The sequence below is a fragment of the Labrus bergylta genome, chromosome 8 (genome assembly GCF_963930695.1).
Source record: "Labrus bergylta chromosome 8, fLabBer1.1, whole genome shotgun sequence".
Lineage (NCBI taxonomy): Eukaryota > Metazoa > Chordata > Actinopteri > Labriformes > Labridae > Labrus > Labrus bergylta.
In genome coordinates this window covers 20,344,894-20,361,535 of record NC_089202.1, presented here as the reverse complement: position 1 = coordinate 20,361,535, position 16,642 = coordinate 20,344,894, and the positions used below count along the sequence as shown (strand labels likewise).

At 40.6% G+C, this 16,642-nt stretch overlaps 3 protein-coding genes across 3 annotated transcripts; all 3 read left to right on the top strand.

Annotated features, from left to right (window-relative positions):
* Positions 1-103: 103 nt before the first annotated feature.
* On the top strand, positions 104-6,659 carry tektl1 (tektin like 1). Its single transcript, XM_029279456.2, has 8 exons — positions 104-946; positions 1,630-1,914; positions 2,629-2,733; positions 3,537-3,687; positions 4,474-4,640; positions 4,753-4,848; positions 4,926-5,039; positions 5,540-6,659. The coding sequence occupies exons 1-8, from the start codon at positions 659-661 to the stop codon at positions 5,735-5,737; spliced, it is 1,404 nt and encodes a 467-aa protein (XP_029135289.2). The 5' UTR covers positions 104-658; the 3' UTR covers positions 5,738-6,659.
* A 432-nt stretch (positions 6,660-7,091) lies between these two features.
* On the top strand, positions 7,092-10,658 carry LOC109992025 (sperm acrosome membrane-associated protein 4-like). Its single transcript, XM_065957988.1, has 3 exons — positions 7,092-7,553; positions 8,740-8,859; positions 8,975-10,658. Exons 1-3 carry the CDS (start codon positions 7,499-7,501, stop codon positions 9,181-9,183), a joined length of 384 nt encoding a protein of 127 aa, XP_065814060.1. The 5' UTR covers positions 7,092-7,498; the 3' UTR covers positions 9,184-10,658.
* Positions 10,659-10,769: 111 nt separating this feature from the next.
* Positions 10,770-16,546, top strand: zp3d.2 (zona pellucida glycoprotein 3d tandem duplicate 2). The gene is made up of 8 exons (XM_065957987.1): positions 10,770-11,246; positions 12,201-12,316; positions 12,583-12,656; positions 13,145-13,319; positions 14,522-14,627; positions 15,020-15,108; positions 15,229-15,299; positions 15,953-16,546. The coding sequence occupies exons 1-8, from the start codon at positions 10,770-10,772 to the stop codon at positions 16,084-16,086; spliced, it is 1,242 nt and encodes a 413-aa protein (XP_065814059.1). The 3' UTR covers positions 16,087-16,546.
* The last annotated feature ends 96 nt before the right edge of the window (positions 16,547-16,642 follow it).

Genomic DNA, 16,642 nt, shown 5'->3' with positions numbered 1-16,642 from the left:
GGTTAGTCACTGTTTGTCGGCGGACTTGTTAAAAACTACAATTCCCATATGTCCCCGTTGCTATGGTAACGAAGCCGGTCAGAGTAGCGAACTAGGGTAACTAGGTGTATTAAAGTGGGTAGAAGTGAATTCTAAGGCTTTGTGGCCGGATAAGTGAACAACACAGGACGTGAAAGTTTCCGGAATCAACTGAAATCAACAAAGAGCCCAAAAACAAATGGATATTTTAGCTGGATACTTTCTTGCCGAAATGCACCATGGGATTCGTAGTTAACGGCGCTCTTTACGTTGACGCTCCCTAAGGCAGTTTTCAATCTTGTGATCTGATGATTGTACCTGGAGAGGTTGAGAACACCTTAGTCCGTAGATATGCTCCAATGGTATGTAATGTAACTTTATCTATGGGGGGAAATGAATGGGAATTGAACCTCCTGAACCAGTGGGGCCACCAGCAGGTCGTGTTAAATGTCAGTGTCTCCTCCTCACCACCCAATCACTGAAGAGCTTTGAGTTTCTTGTTACTTCAAGAACTGTTGCTATGGAGCTCATATCTCAACACTTCACACAAGGTTAGCAGAACCATCAGATGCTTCAAGTGGATGAACATTATTAGACTACATCAGCGGCCTATTTAAACTTTTTTTTTTTGTGTGAAGCAATGCAGGTCCAGTCAGTTCCTCTCGGCTCCGTTACCATCGGACCGCAGTCTTGGCGCGATGGCACGACTCGATCCATCCGGCGGGCGGAGCGCCTGGTGCGGCAGACCCGAGCGGGGCGGTCCGGGACCAGCAGCCGTCCTCGGACCTCTTGCGGCTCTGCAGGTTTGACTCCAGCGCGCACAGACGGCACAGCGGGAAAGGCCGAGGATAAGATTTCAAGCAAAGAAGAGTGTCCTGATTGCATCTGCAGAAATAAGATGTCTAGACCCCAAACTACTGGATCGATGGTGAGAAAGACACAGAATTAGATTTGATCCAGCAGTCTTTGCCTTTTTATTAGAGGAGGGCAGTGGCGATTCTAGAGTCTGTTGGGGGCCCTAGGCAAGAATTCACAGGGGGGCCCCTCCAACCAGAATTCATCCCCATTATGTCATAAATTATCTGACATTAACCCTTCATTTTCCTCTGTGGACTTTCACTGACAAACGTAGGTTTTCACAGCGATAATGCATGCAACAAGCGAGTGCTGCAAGATTTGGTCCACCTAAGGGGGGTTTCCTACTGTCATTTACAATTTGAGCATTTTGAGCCACAGCTGTGGTTTAAACTCTGGGGGGGCCCTATTGGCCTGGGGCCCCAAGCGGTTGCCTGCAAAACAATACTTGTCTTTTAGGTTAACATCTGCATGTTAGTCTTCTAAACTAAAATTAAAGAAAAAGGCCTATATAAGAAAATGTGTAAAGTTTAAAGTAAGTCGGTCTTTCTTGTTTTTCAGAATAAACTATAGAGGTAAGATGTGTTCAAAGCTGATCAAAAGATATCAGATGTAAACAATTTATCACTAAACACAATGGACAAATGTTTTGAAAAACAGCGGCTTAAAAACTAGGCTACAGGTTAAAGTGTTCATTCAGAACCCTCACTTATTATGGCATTTAAAAAAAAAAAAGTGGCTAACTCTCTTCTGCAGTTCCCCAGTGGCTCCCAGAGGACATTTGTGGCCCCGTTCCCTCCTACCAGCTTGCGTGAGCAGTGTGCCGGGGCCAGCATGGCGGTGGCCGGTGATTACATGCGGACGGTGCGGGAAGTGGAGGGTCTGCTGCGAAGGCAAGCCAGCAGGGTGAGGGACGAGGGCATCAAGTTGGAGAGGGAGAAAGTTCACCTGGAGAGGATGCTGCGGAGCCTCCAAACCCATCTGAACATCAACAGGAGGAGCTCTGAGGGGAGGACCAGGAGGCCGTCTTCTGCGGAGACAGTCAGTTTACGCAACTTGACTTTTATGTTAACACAAAGCAGCAAAGGAACACAACAGTCTCACATGTACTCTGATGCAGGTTATATATGTCCTTTAACAAACAGAGATAATTTCCTCCTCACAATTCAGCCCCCTTTTCTTCTTCAGCTCTTTTCAGTATAACTTCTCATACACTGTTTATTGTTTTTTTTTGTCAAAAAGTAACACGCAGAGTCATCATAAAAGAGGAAAGAATCGTTTACTGCCTTAGAATGTACAGTTTTAAAGTAAAGAAAAAACAAAAAGATATATATTTTTTACAAGACTCAGCAGTGGTTTCTGTCTTCAGATGAGGCTGTAATTGGCACTGTCCTTGATGAAAACTTGTATGTTAGTTGTGGGGGTTTTTTTAAGGAAAAATCAAACAGATTCTTTAGCAATTTTTAGTTTTTCTGCACACCATCAAAGAAAATGTTTAGGGATAACACCTGCAGAAACATGCATAATGTTTAACAAACGTCCATACCTCTGTTAAAACCTCCAACACCTCAACCTATTGCACTTAACTCTAAAAGTTAATTTGAATTCCTTTCCCTGTAAAATATTATATATGACAGCAACAGATGTGATGTAAGAGATCCAGCAGACTCCATATTCATTCATTAAGTTCTGTATTGTTCACTTCATTCATCAAGTAGTCGTGATGCATTCACTGACAGCTCTGCTCCGCTGCAGGAGAGAGATGGTGCTGATTACTTGTTGCTGTGTGAGAGACGAGAGCTGGCCCAGTTGAAACAGGATCTGGAGGGAGTGCTCAGAAACACACTGACCCAGCTACAGGTGATTTACAGAGTCACTGTTCTGTCTTCATCGCTTGACTCGTTTTTCTTTAGAGCCCCCCCCCCCCCTCTCTCTTGTTTCCACTCCCCCTTCTATGTGATTTACTGGCATGAGTGACAGAAGAAAATCAACACTGCCAGAGCTGTCACATCAATTATTTCCACCCTGCTGTCTAATCGCCGCTTCATATCTGTTGTGTTTTTGCTCTGATGTTATAAAGTATTGTTAAAAAAAACAAGTAAGCCTATTTAAATTACTAAACTAACTGAGCCTACAGGTCTCCTACTAGCACTGTGAGACTGTGCGCTGCTTTGACGTGAATGCAACTTTTAGCATGCTAATATGACCATTATGGTTATTTTCATCATGTTGATGTTAAGGCCCGTGAAAAGCTGACCATGTTCACTGTCTCACTTTAGCTTGTAATTATGCAAACATCTCATCAGCATCTCAACTAGAGCTGAAATGACTTGTCAGGTAATCATTTAAAGTGGATCGACAAAATGAATCAGCAACTATTGTATTCATTTGTGATTCAAAATCTGATGAAAAAATAAGGAATTATTTTTATTGCAGCTCGTCCAGTTTGAGAAATCACCATTTTCTACCTGTTCTTAAATTAAACTTGCATAAGTTTTAGATAAGACATTTGAAGAAATAATATTTGGCACAAGGGGAAATAATGGACAGTTTTTCTTTTTTTTCTCAAAATAAATAATAGAGTAATGTATCATTTTATAGTCAGAAGATTAATCAACAATGGAAATATTTACTAGTTACCGCCCTCTCTCTGTCCCTTTCAGGCCCTGGGTCAGAGCAGCAGACAGCTGTTGGTTTGTGCCTGTGAGAGGGCTCGTGTCCTGGAGCTGCTGCCTCTCAGCGGCTCTGCTGGAAGACACCACAGCTCTGCAGAGACCTTCACCAAAACAGACCCTGTCAGCCCCTTTACACCAGGTACAATCTGGGCTCAAAGACAAACTGAATCAATCTCTGCAGCAGGGAAAGCAGCGAATAAGAAGGAAAAACAGAAACACTGCTTAGGCTCAAAGATGGTCCAAACTTGTTGAAAAGAAAACAGTGTCCTTGTGTCTTCTTGATTTTGGAAACCAAATAGGTTGTTTTACAGGTATAATATGCTACTTTCTGAATATTAATATGGCAAATTTTAATAATACCCTATGTGAATATATTGTGGAGTAAAGCCTTCCTAAATAGATAGTGAATTGGCAGCGCTTCCTTTGACTGCATTTTTCACTCAGAGGCTCAGACATGTTTCATACATGTTTTTATCAAGTGAGCTCCCCCTGGTCCCACTGTTAGCCCTATCATCACATGAGGGAAGAGTGCTGGTCCCGCCCACTTAGGGAAGAGGTGTGTGGAGGCATTACCATTATTGCACTCCTCCTGAGTGTCCTCTGGAGTGTCGTAGCAAGAGTGCAACTGAAGGAAAACCAACAAACTTTCAAACCGAAGAAAACACTTTTCATGGCCTAAAAAGACAAACATAACAACCCAATCAACTTTGAGATGCATAGCATTACATGAAATTGATTGCAGAATCTTTTCAGCTGTTTATTGGCACTCGTCTGCTGCTAGTGAAAAAGGACGGGAGGGGCGGGGGAAGTGTGGAAGACAGGAGGGAGCTTGAAAGAGAGCATTTGTTTTGATCTGAATATCTGCTCTGAAAGTCGCTTTATTGAAACAAATGATTCCTTACGTCCCTGATTTGTCCCTGTGCAGAATGCCAACAGGTTTTAGAGGAGTCCACTTTGACAGTCAACCAGTCACGGCTGCTGAGAGAAAACATCAGACAGATGCTCACCAGCGCCATCCACAGGCAGAAAGCTGCACACTCGACCGTCAATGATGGTCTGGTGAAGAAAATTGCAGAGACAATCAGTTTGCAGGTAGACGCAAATACAACAATGTTTAACATATTTGCATGTAACACATAAATACTCTGACAACACACCTACATCCAAATAATAAAACGTTTCTTCTTCATTCTTGCCTCGATAGCAAAACCTGACTTTGATGTCTGCAGCCACCAGGCAGGCCATGTTTCGTAAGCAGAGAGAAATAAACTGTATGCGTCACAGCCACGGCAGACTGCAGGTGAGTGTGTGGAAACCAGCTTGAGTTTCAGAGACAACAAACTGATGTTTCTGCTGAATTTCTTTTCGTGTGTGCAGGGTCCAGAGTACAGCGGTGACGTACTGTCCAGAGAGAAACTCAACCGGCCTCTGGTGCAGGTTTATCAGAGACACCCGGGGACACAGTTACCTGAGGCCGCTAATCTCATACAGGTGTGAAATATTTCAACATGTCTTCATGGATATATTCAAATACAGTCAAGTATGATGGTGATGGAAATGTGGCTACCTCCTCCTCCTACTTTCAGGAAAAGGATTCTTAGTTATTCATTTGACATTTTTTTAACAATTTCTTTGTACTTATTCTTCATTGAAAGATGAACTAATTCATCTTTGTAGCTCTCAACTTATTAGGAGGGCTGTAAGGGACACAAAAAGAGTGGTGTAGCCATTCATTCATTCTTCCACTATTTCTTTAAACTTACTGGTAGTTAGAAAAATAAATCTAGGTAAAGTCGTCTTTCTTATTGCTCATATGAGCTTCTCTCTTCATGTGTGACAATAAACACACACAAACACATAAATACTCTGACTCCTCATATTCAAATTCACCGACAGATGCTCACACTAAATATTTAAACACACATACCTCATCTTTTTGTCGCCTGTCCAAAACAAACCAAACAAGGCAGTGTTTCCTGTGTGTCTCTCAGGGCAGTGCAGTGCTGAGGCGATGTCTCACCTCCTCAGAGGGGGAGCAGGCGAGGCTGCAGCGTGCCTTTCTGCAGCTGCTGAACGACCAACACGGCAAGAGAGCAGCGGCTCAGGTAGACGCAGCCGTCGTCCGCATGAGGCAGCAGCAGGTGGACAAGCGGGCCATGCCGACTTTTCTCCACCAGGGGGCGTGCTGAAGCCAGATTACCTCCTCTTGTGTTCGTTAGAGCTGCAGAGAGCATGCATGTAGAGAACGATGACAGTGTTAGGGTGTGTAGTTAGAAGAACAGAGCAGCAGTGTGTAAGATGTAGCGTAATGAAACGTGATTAAAGCTGCATGATGAGGCCAGACGAATCTATGGACACCCCTGCTCACGTGCTCTAGTGGCTGTATTTCAAAGAATCAAACAAGTTTTCATAATACGACGCCACATCAGAACAACATTTATCCCTTGAAAATGTACACAATGGAGCCTGTTCACACCATTCTTGATGTAATATTGTTCACAAAGTCCAAACGTTGTGCACGTGCATCACTTCAAGGCTCTTTAGTTCCAACCAATGTGAACGCTTCAAACTTTGTGACAACTATTTCGGGCTCTTTCCTGATTCAACTATCCCTTTGCATTTAGTCAGATACAGAAATGCTTTAAAAAGTTTGCTGTGGAAAAACTTAAGCGGCCCATCTGAAACCTTTGAAATGAACCGTTAAAGCAGACTGTGATTTAGTCTTCATAACCCACATCAGTGTTGGACATCCTTAATTCTCTGAGTGTGCCCAACCATCACATTTAGTTCCACTTTTACGGTGTCCATTTATTAATTGCTAAGAAGTTCATGTTTGCACTGAGATGCACACAGAGACTCCTCTTATTGTTCCGTTGTGCAGTAACTGTGGCAACCCTGACCATGACAGATGAAGCCTTGATGAAAAGATAAAAGCTTTGTGTTGTGTATAAAACTAAATGCAACACACTTCTGTTCAAGTGTCACACTAGACAGCACAGAGGGATTTGGAGGATTTGCTTAGGCAATAATAGAGCAAAGTATCAAAAAATCACTCGTAGTGGTCTGTATTATATGTGACTCATGTTATCTTAATAAACTATTTAACCAACATTAATTTGTCATTGCCCTTTAATTCCTTTAAGTTTGGTCATCTTTACTCCAATAACACAACCATTCATTGAACAATAACCATTTTAATTGCCAGTAAATAAATAACAGAGAGTGGAGGCTAATGCAGTTATCCTATCTAATGCTATTATCTGTTCTATCAGAGACAACTACATTATGACTGATCAAACATAATTATTAGAGTTGATTGTAGGATGTAATCTGATGTCTGCCTTTTTTTTTTTGTAAAGCAAAGCAGCTTCAAAGACTTCAGTGAATCATTTCCATGAAGTATAAAAACACAGTTTGGACCTCCTCCTGTTCTAGTCATGGGACTGCAGGTCACTTGACCGCCTTCCCAACAAACTCAACGTCTTTCATTAGGAAATAATGATAAACCTACCCTGTCCTAGCTTGGTGCTGCATTCCTCAAATCCTTTAAGTGCACATAAGATGAGTCTTTTTTTTTTTCTTTGGGTTTTAACTGGAGCTGGAGTGAAGTTTACCTACAAAGCCTCTTTCAAAACTGACTGGGGCTTTTCTTTGCAGGACAGTGAGCCCGGGCAGTGCTGAATAAAGATGGCTGTCATTGGGAAGCTAACAAACTAATTGAATCATAAGTAAGGGGGCGCGGACCTTCTTGGATTGAATTAACAGAATCTCAAGAAAAACCACAGAGATTTACTGAAGAAGCAGAGAAAAGGCAGGACCGTGCTGATAGGAGATATTCAACCATAAAGTCGGAGACGGAGACAGAGACAGGCTTCTTGTGTTTAAGATGAAGGCTGCAGTTTTATTCTAGAAAGACATAAGAACAAGAGAACAGACACGGACAGTTCGTAATGTCGTCAACGCTGTTTTGCTCTCTGCTTCTCCTTTGTTTACTTCCAGCAGTGGGTGAGTCGACAAAACACAGGCGTATGTGAATACTTTTTATAGCATTAAACAATAGAAGGGCTCATATCTTTTATCAAATTATTAACATTTTGCTCTATTAATGTTAGAATATGTCAAAACCTGCAATCACAGCTGCAATCAAATGTGTTGAAAAAAATAAATCTTCTACCAACATAGCTACCTGTAAATCTTTTTTTGTTTCAGCTTTAACTAATATCTCTTGAACTGATAACAAAGCTTTCCGTTATTCATTTATTGATTTACTACCAATATAACATCTATAGATTGAAAATGCTCAAACACTTTTTATAATAATATACTTGTGTTACACTACATGTACAATGTGGCAAGACACTAAACCCAGAATTGGGTTTCATCAAGGCTCTTGCTGCATCATCAGCGGCGTATGACTGAATTAGTTAATACTGATGGTCGTTTTACACAGCAGCCTCTGCCATCAGTGTGTGAATGTGTAGGTGTAGGTGTGACCTGCAGTGTAAAGGCACTTTGAGTAGTCAGAAGACAAGAAAAGCACTATACAAGCTCAAGTCCATTTATCATATACCAAAACGTACAAAAGCTGTGCAGTTGTGCAGGTATGTGTATGATTTACAGTGAAAATGACTTCCACTTCATGCAGTCAGATGAATTTTACATTCTTAATTTCCAAACTCATACGGAGGGATCTTCATTTTTCCTCTTCATTTTATAATAATAATAATAAATTGTATTTATAAAGCACTTTTCAGGAACTCAAAGACACTGTAAAGTCTTTTAAAAAGGAAGAATGATCAAGACAGAACAGTAAGAACAAACTAACAAACATCGCAATCATACATTAAAAGCTCTTTTTGTTCTGTCTAACCCCGGTTAAGCCCCCTCACGTATTTTGGTAGTTTTCTTTTCTTTTCAAATAATCTTAAAGCACCCCAACATATTAGTCAAGCTCCCCCTCAGCACCGGGAGAAAAAAAACGTCCTGATGCCGTCCCTGGGTCAGCAGTGTTGAATATGTATGGGGAGTGAGTTCCAGAGGGAGGGGGCAGCTATAGTGAAAGCTCTGTCCCCCCCAGGTTAGTTTCTTGGTTATTTTATTCTCAATTTATTTAAGAAAACAAATTATTCCTTTTTTGTTTGAGATCCGATTTAAGCTATTTTGTGGTCTAACCAACATGTCTGTCCTTCAGTTCCCCTCTTCTGCTACACCTGTGTGTTCCCCACCATCTCACCTCTGGACTGCATCCGATTCCCCCTCAAATGTCCCCCCGAGCAGGTCTGTCTGTCCAGCAGAGCTGTGGGCGAGAAAGGTGAACATTGAACCTTGAGTCGCTGAGCAAAATTTGAATGAATCAAAACTGAGAAAAGGAACCGAGAGAGGTGGTGGAGCTGAGTTTGTGTGGTTTTATTTTTTTGTGTTTTCAGGAGACCTCCGTGTGGTGTTGTATGAGAAGAGCTGCATTCTGCCCTCGCTGTGTGGAGTCACGGGGGAAAAATACGCCATGGGACTCAACTTCACCTTCACCAATGAGTGCTGCGACACACATCTGTGCAACGGAGCTGCAACACTTGCTGCACCTTCCTGGACTGTCGGATTAATAATTACACTTATCATTTCATACACGGTTTGGTAAAGAGAGAAACATTACAGCAAAGTAGAAGAAAACTAGTGTGGCACAAAGAGTAGAGCTTCCCTTTCTGTCCTCCGACCGCCATTCAACCGCTATACTTTCAACAGTAGAGTAAAATGTGCTTTGTTTTACCACCAGTGGTTTGGGATGTTTTTGTAAGGGTGATGGGAATAAGTGAAACATGATAAGCTCATGTTCCTTCACATGTCCTTGAAAGCTGTGATTAATAAAACTACCTCTATCAACTAATCCCTTGTACATCCCTAATGTACAAACCATGTGAAAATATGGACATACAGCTATATTTGTCCCCCATCTATAGACAAAAAAAGGGGGGAAAACGCCCAAAAGAGGTTCACATACAGAGTAGTTGCTGAAGTCAAAGACCTGGCTTGTATATTTCAGCACCAGGCTAAAAATATGAAGAGGATCGGTTCCCATTTAGACGACACATCAGCTGGATATGTATTAAAATCTTCTGTCACATCGGTTCAGATTGTCAAAAAATGGTGTCATATACATTAGAGATGGGACCGATCCGATCTTATATCAGTGTCGTGTCCGATATTGACGTAATTTCAGATATCGGACTGACGGGCTCAATCCACTGATCAATATAGATGGTTGGGCACTTTAACTTTCTCAGCTCGCACAGTCTCACTTTGGCTATCAGTAGCCTACATATGTATTAGAACTGAGAAAAAATGGATCAGTGCATCTCTAATAAACATACTCCAAAGTGATGGAAGTCACAGGTTCTGTCTCTTCTTCAGTTGCGTCTTGTACTTGTTTTGTCTTCTTCTTATCCGAGTCTACTCTACTGTAGGAATGAGACAACCGTAAGTCAATTCAAAGGACTTGGACTCTAAACTGAACCTTCACTTTGGGACGAATTTGAGAGCTTGCTGTTTTTCTTTTGCGCTTGGATCTTTGAATGAGACAACTGTAAGAAACATAAGAGGTCTCACTCAGGGCTCAAACTGGGCTCACTGTGAGACGAACCATTTGTATGTCTCAAGATTGTCTTTGAGACTAATGAGAGAAAAAGGACAAAAAAAATCTCCCATCGGTCTTAAATAGTACTTTGGACGTAAGATGAGACATAATAGGTTAGGATCTTATCTTTTATATTGGAGCCAATACATCCCTTCATTGGTAGCCTAAATTATTTACTTTTGACACATCATTCATCTTTTGATTCTCACATTTTTGTGATTCTCACCATGCAGGAAACTCACTTGTAACATGGTATTTCTACACAGTGGGAATGGTTTGACTCAATTAGCTATTTGCATTGGTGTGATTATTTCCAGTTGTAAATCTTGACAAAAAAAAATGGGTCAATTTTATTCTACAGTACTCTAAAAATGAAGATATTTTAAAGGTTAATGGGTCTATCAGATTGTTTTTCATGAATAAAGCAGTAAGCCATTTGTTTTGTTGTCTGCGTTCTTTAACTCACCTACAGGTGCTGTTGATTGGACTCCGCCCCTATTCAGCACCTCAGCCAAAAACTGTCAAAACGAAGCTCTGAAATGAATTGTCCAGGTTGTAAGCTTAAATAAACCTTTTGACAATAAATCCCGGATATGGTTTACCTTTCACTGCTCTGCACGTTGGCGTTGCTGTTCTCCTCTGACGGAGAAGCAGCAACCTTTGGCGCTTCAAATCAAACAATCCAGTTAATGAAACACGTTTCCCGAAGAGAGACACCTATTCTACCCCCGCCGTACCTGCAGCTCCCCGTGTCTGTGGACTCCAGGCTTCCGCTTGTGGATAAACAGAATTTCTCTCCGTCAAGGGGCGCCGGACAGGAACCTTTACCTGAACATGTTTGGGAAGTCCTGCTCCCGAATGGGCCTCAGACCAGGCCGCACAGTGTTTCGGGTGTTTCCGTAAGAACTTCGTGCGTAAGGGAAAAGATGCTCGTGCAGGTGGATAAGCACCTCTTGGGGACTGGTGACCCACAGTCTCATGTCAAACTGGGAACATGTCAACCCAGCAAATCAACGAGGTATTATCTTCACTTTGAGTACAACTTGGGCATGTGTGGAACAACACGAGCGGTAAGTTGTGTGGCCTCCTGTTCCCATGGTAACATTTTTTTTGTTGGTTGGTGTGGCCCTGGGTCCAAATATCTCAACTTCTGTTTAATGGAGCAGCACCAAACATAGTAAAAACATTTATGGTCACCAAAGGATAAATCCTAATCCAAACCCTAATGACTAAATGATCTCCTGACGTTTCCTTTAATGTCACCAAGAGACTGATTTTTATGTGTTTACTAAGGCTTACAGGTGAAATAAAATAGATGAAGTAAACGATTAGTAGGGATGTAACATTCACTCAACCCACAATATGATACACGATACTGGGTACACGATATGATTCTCTCATGATTTCTTTTACAAAATGAGACTGTAGACAAATGATGACTGAATAAGATTAATTTAGGGGCTGCTTGTCTGTGTGTTTTGGCTTTTTAATGTTTTTTTTTCCTCATAACAAGGGGAGGTGATTGGAGTTTCTCATTGTGGTGTCGATTAAATGCTGCATCATGTTGGTTGTGCTATTTGTGTAGTTCTCTGTCTTCTTGTAATATTTGCTCACAGTTTTTGTTTTGTCTGTTATCTTCTCACCTCTTTCACTTTTCTGTCTTGGGGAAGCCAAAATGCTTCCACACCTCAGATTTAAAAGACGGTGGTGCGGCTTCATTGTCAAAAGCTTGCTCCACAGCTGCTGACGCTCACCATATTATCACAATTCATTTTTCAGAATATCGATGTGAATTTTGAAACCTTGTGAAATTGAATTTCCCTGTTGTGGGATTATTAAAGGATATCTTTAACATTTGACCTGCTCAGCATGTCAGTACAGTCAATCTCCCGATGTTAGTCAGCTGATGTTAGCATTTAGCTCAAGTCCCAGTGTGGCCTTATAGCAGAGAGGATTTATTCTATTATTATACTTATACTTATTAAATGAAGATGATAATCGATCCTGTTTTTTTTAATTTTCAGATTGTTAATAACCAGGTTGTCTATTCAAACACTTTACAATACGACCCACCAAAGCTCCATGGACCAATCAGACGATCTGCACCTTTCAGCCTGCCTGTTTCATGTTATTACAACAGGTAAGAGGTTAGAACATATTGTGTGTGATGTTCTTTTTAACTAATCTTTAAATTACTTTCTTGATTCAGACTCAGAACAGGTTGTCAAATGAGAAGCCAGCGCTATCAATCTAAAATTTCATAATACAATGACAGGAATGTATCTAATGAATAGATACATAAATGAATGGACCTTACAGGTGACCTCATTGTACAGTAACAGTCCATACAGTAAGTCAATTAGATTTGTTCAGCATTTTCTATTGGCATTTTCTATTTTATTTCAGGTACCAATACTCGTACAAAATTGGCTACAAACCAATGAGGCACCAAGCCAAATTCCTTCTGACTCAACGAAACGGTAAAACCTGAAAATATTTATCCTATCCAAGTTTAAGAAGGCATATAGCGATTTCAGAAAAAGCCAATGGTAGCCTTAGCCTTCTAATGGTCTGGCTTAGGGAAAAAAAGAGGTATCCTGAACTTTGCACTTTCTATGACAAGAAAAACTTCAGCTGTCTTAAAAGAAAAATCAGAAGTCCTGAGAGGTTAGGATGAAGAGTTACAACGTAGTTCCGAAAAAAAACAACTGTTTTCTTTCCTCATCTCTTATTTAATGATGCCAACTCCAAAATGTGCTTTCCATGTACAGATTAAATACAGACTTGGGGTTCAAAGCAATGCTCGTCATTACACGTTTCTCACTTTTCATTTGAATTTCATTTGAATTTCTTCTCTTTGAGTTTTGTAACCTGAAACTTTCTTTTTGACTGCATGAATGAGGAAAAATCTCGGCGCCCCTGCTGTCCTTGTAACCTGACTTTGTTGTTCTGTCTGTCTGTCTGTCAGCTCAGTGGGAGAGGCTTTTTCCATCAGATCAGTATGTGCTCAGGAAAACCATGTACTTTGAAGCCGAGGGTCCGTCCATGTCCCAAGACCAAAGACTGTACGTCCACATGTGTTACGCAACACCTGAGAAGTCTCACACCTCCAAGCCACAATTTCATGTGGTGGAAAACTTTGGGTAAAACACCTCTCTTGAACACAAGAATTGAACACATGTAAGACAAAAGAACACTTTAAAAAGTCAATGTACATCTATGTGTAAGAGTTTACACAGACTGGAGCTACTGCTGCAGAGGAAGCCATGATGTTTTTGCTTTGTCTGTCTCTCCATCTGTCGTATTCTTGTCAATCCAGTATCTCAGTTATGCCTTGAGAGAAGGTCTTCAAACTAGACACTAACTTCCAAGGGTGCTGCAGAGAGATATGAAAATAATTTAATGGTCAAAGTCTGCGTGACCTTATGCTTGCCTTGTTCTCTTGAAGGCCATACATCAGGAATAGCTCAAGGGACTTTAATCACATCCGTCACAAAGATCCACTCACACTTGCACAAAATAACTGATTTTCTTCACTAACATCTACAAGAATCAAACCAGGGGGTAATGACATTTTTAAAACCAAAAGCTCAAAGTTCAAATCAACTGTGACAGGATAAGGCTCTTCATATAAAATACACTATTTTTAAACCGGTTTTCCACATTATAATTGAGAAGCCAAATGTCAGCTTTTGGCAATATTTACTCAATCAATATTTGATTCATGGTCTATAGTCATGGCTACAACTTAAAGTAATATTTGATTCAGTTTCATTGGCCAAACACATGAAAACCTAAGAGAAATTTGACTCTGTTACACCTGTATCTGGTCTTGCCTGCAGAGGCATAGCAATTACTGAAGAAGCACAACTTCACCAAGGTGCATGAAGAGTGAAATGCTTGAATAGTTCAAAATGAAGGGCACAAGCCGAAAGGGTAGCTGGAGCATTTTGACCTCTTCGAGACGTAGCAATTAGGCAGATATTCTAAAATACTGAGCTATGAATGCTCAGGTTAGATAAAGTAAAAAGACATTTTTCAAATTGGTGTTAACAGATTTGCAAATTGTGGACATGGTTTCCTAAACTGTTTTTGCAGATTTGTAAAACGTGCCCACAGTACGGGCACAGATTTGTAATGCAAATAGCAGTGGAAATCTGTGTGCACAGTTTACAAATCTGTGAGCACGGATTATGCATGTTGTGCATGGATTTGTAAACTGTGGGAATTCATGTAAAAACAAATATTTATTTTTCTTTCCTGAGGTCCTGTGGTGCTCTGTAAGAAACTGATTTTGTATGAATAAAAAATATCATGTCATGGTCATTTCTATCTCTCTGTGAAGATGCATGACTGAAAGCAGAGACCGGAGGTCCAGATTCATCCCTTACAAAAACAATGTTGTGAGATTCTCCGTGGATGCATTCTTATTCAAAGGAATGACGGGCCAGGTGAGTGAAATGCTTCAAATGAAAAAAAAATCCAATTATTTGCAACAACTATTTCCTTCAAGCCTCTTTACACCGACTAGGGTTTTATTTTAAGTATTCTGGCTGATTTAACCAGGACAGGTTGTACATAGGTGGAGCTATGGTGAGAATTTATTTTGTAATAAATTCTATGTACCAACAAGTATAATAACACGTCATTAAGTCCTCCTTCCCATTAATGGTTTATTCCAAATGAACAGGGTAGTGGAGCTGTCAGTCAGACTTGACCACGCCCACATATTCCTGAGAAGCTCACGGTCTCAATCACTAACACCTGTGTAGTTGTACAGGGGCTTTAGATATAACTCTAAAGAAACAAGAGAAGTGACATCTTTTGATCTGTTCTCATGTAGCAGCTCTACATGCACTGCAGCATGTCAGTGGGCTGTTCCGTCCCCACACCTACAGCCAAGTCCTGCAACTACGACACAGAAGCACAAAGGTACATGATTTTATCTTGAAAGAAAACTAAAAGATGTTGCATAAAAAGTTGTAACATGCTGTGCGGTTCTTAATAAAGAAGTTAGCCCCTCTTCCTTATTTTTTTTTTTTGTGTTCTCAGATGGGTTGAGCTGTATGGGAAGGACTCAGTGTGCACCTGCTGCGACTCCAACTGCTCTGCTGCATCTACAGGTGGGCTTTTCTTACCTCAGCTTCTTTTACTCTATTAAACTATGAATCTTATTATATTTAAAGGATAAGACTAAACTGAGTCTACTGCCAATGAATCCAATAAATAGACCGAAACAAAAAAAACCTCCTTCAAGCTAAGTTTTTCTGTGAAGCCGAAGAATGACAAAGTTAATTATTTTATATATAGCTAACATCCATATATCCTTAGCTAAAAGAGTTTGGATAAAAATCTTTGCTCCAAAAAAATGACAGGGCCTATTTCTAAGGATTTTTAAAATGAGTTCACACAAGATTACATGCTTTGATCTTAGAGACACAGAGAAGGTAGAGAAGTTAGAAAGTACAGAGGCATCAATTAACACAGATTATGATTTGGCCAAAAGAGAAACCATTTTCCCTTATTCCTCCGTGGCGATCGAGACTCTTTATAATAATCGCACTATTTATTTTGCATTTCTTGTCTTGAAAATGTCTCAATATTTTTCTGCTCCACGTTAGAAATTGGATTTATACGTTTTCCTCATTAAGTTTATTTTCCGGATGTTGGGGAGAAATAAATGTCTCTTTATATGTTTGTACATAAAATTTAATTCTGCAATAATTTTTGAACAAATAAGATAATCATCTAATTGCTAAAATTCTATATTTTTCAGAGACCAAGATAGTAAGCAGCATGCTGTGGACGGTAGAAATGAAAGTGAAACACAGAAAATTCCCAAAGAGGAAGACGCTTTGCAACACAACAAAAACAGAAACGACACGTCAGCGGGCGGCGACCGAGAGTTGACGACTCTACACCCTGAAACGATCGAAGTGACTAAATCGGGTAAGGTGGAGAACACGGTGGAGGAGTTGGAATGGCCGTTTGGAGGTGGAGGTGTGCATTGGGTTGAGATGGAGGAGGAAGAGGAGCAGGTCAAGGGCTCTGCTGTTGTTGAGGAGGAGGAGGAGGAGGAGGAGGAGGAGGAGGAGGTAGTCACACAATCTCGTACGACATTTGAAGAAATCTTTGATTTTGCAAAATAAACTAACATTTGCACAGTGATAACTTCAGTGCGAGTGGCTCATTATGAGACTTAATAAGCTCAGACTGATAATCTACACGCAACACTAAGACAAAAGCAATCAGCATTTCAAAGGAATAGAAATATATATGTATCAAATAAACAAATGTCCTTCCTGCATAATATTGTCATGGTTAACTAATAAAGTTAAAGGTCACATATTATGCAAAATGCACTTTTCCATGTTTTTCTAACACTCATGGCCCTCACCTGTTAAAAGAAAAACAATGAAAGAAGTCCATTCTCTCTGTCTTTTCCCTGCTCCACTTTTCAGAAAAT

Excerpts from the sequence above, each read along its gene's own strand:
- LOC109992025 (XM_065957988.1), top strand. The coding sequence starts at position 7,499 with ATGTCGTCAACGCTGTTTTGCTCTCTGCTTCTCCTTTGTTTACTTCCA. Across the intron at positions 7,554-8,739 it reads TTGTTTACTTCCAGCAGTGG|TTCCCCTCTTCTGCTACACC; the intron begins GTGAGTCGACAA and ends TCTGTCCTTCAG. Across the intron at positions 8,860-8,974 it reads CAGAGCTGTGGGCGAGAAAG|GAGACCTCCGTGTGGTGTTG; the intron begins GTGAACATTGAA and ends TTGTGTTTTCAG.
- zp3d.2 (XM_065957987.1), top strand. The coding sequence starts at position 10,770 with ATGGTTTACCTTTCACTGCTCTGCACGTTGGCGTTGCTGTTCTCCTCT. Across the intron at positions 13,320-14,521 it reads CATGTGGTGGAAAACTTTGG|ATGCATGACTGAAAGCAGAG; the intron begins GTAAAACACCTC and ends CTCTCTGTGAAG. Across the intron at positions 15,300-15,952 it reads CTGCTCTGCTGCATCTACAG|AGACCAAGATAGTAAGCAGC; the intron begins GTGGGCTTTTCT and ends TATATTTTTCAG.
- tektl1 (XM_029279456.2), top strand. The coding sequence starts at position 659 with ATGCAGGTCCAGTCAGTTCCTCTCGGCTCCGTTACCATCGGACCGCAG. Across the intron at positions 947-1,629 it reads CCCAAACTACTGGATCGATG|TTCCCCAGTGGCTCCCAGAG; the intron begins GTGAGAAAGACA and ends TCTCTTCTGCAG. Across the intron at positions 5,040-5,539 it reads AGGCCGCTAATCTCATACAG|GGCAGTGCAGTGCTGAGGCG; the intron begins GTGTGAAATATT and ends TGTGTCTCTCAG.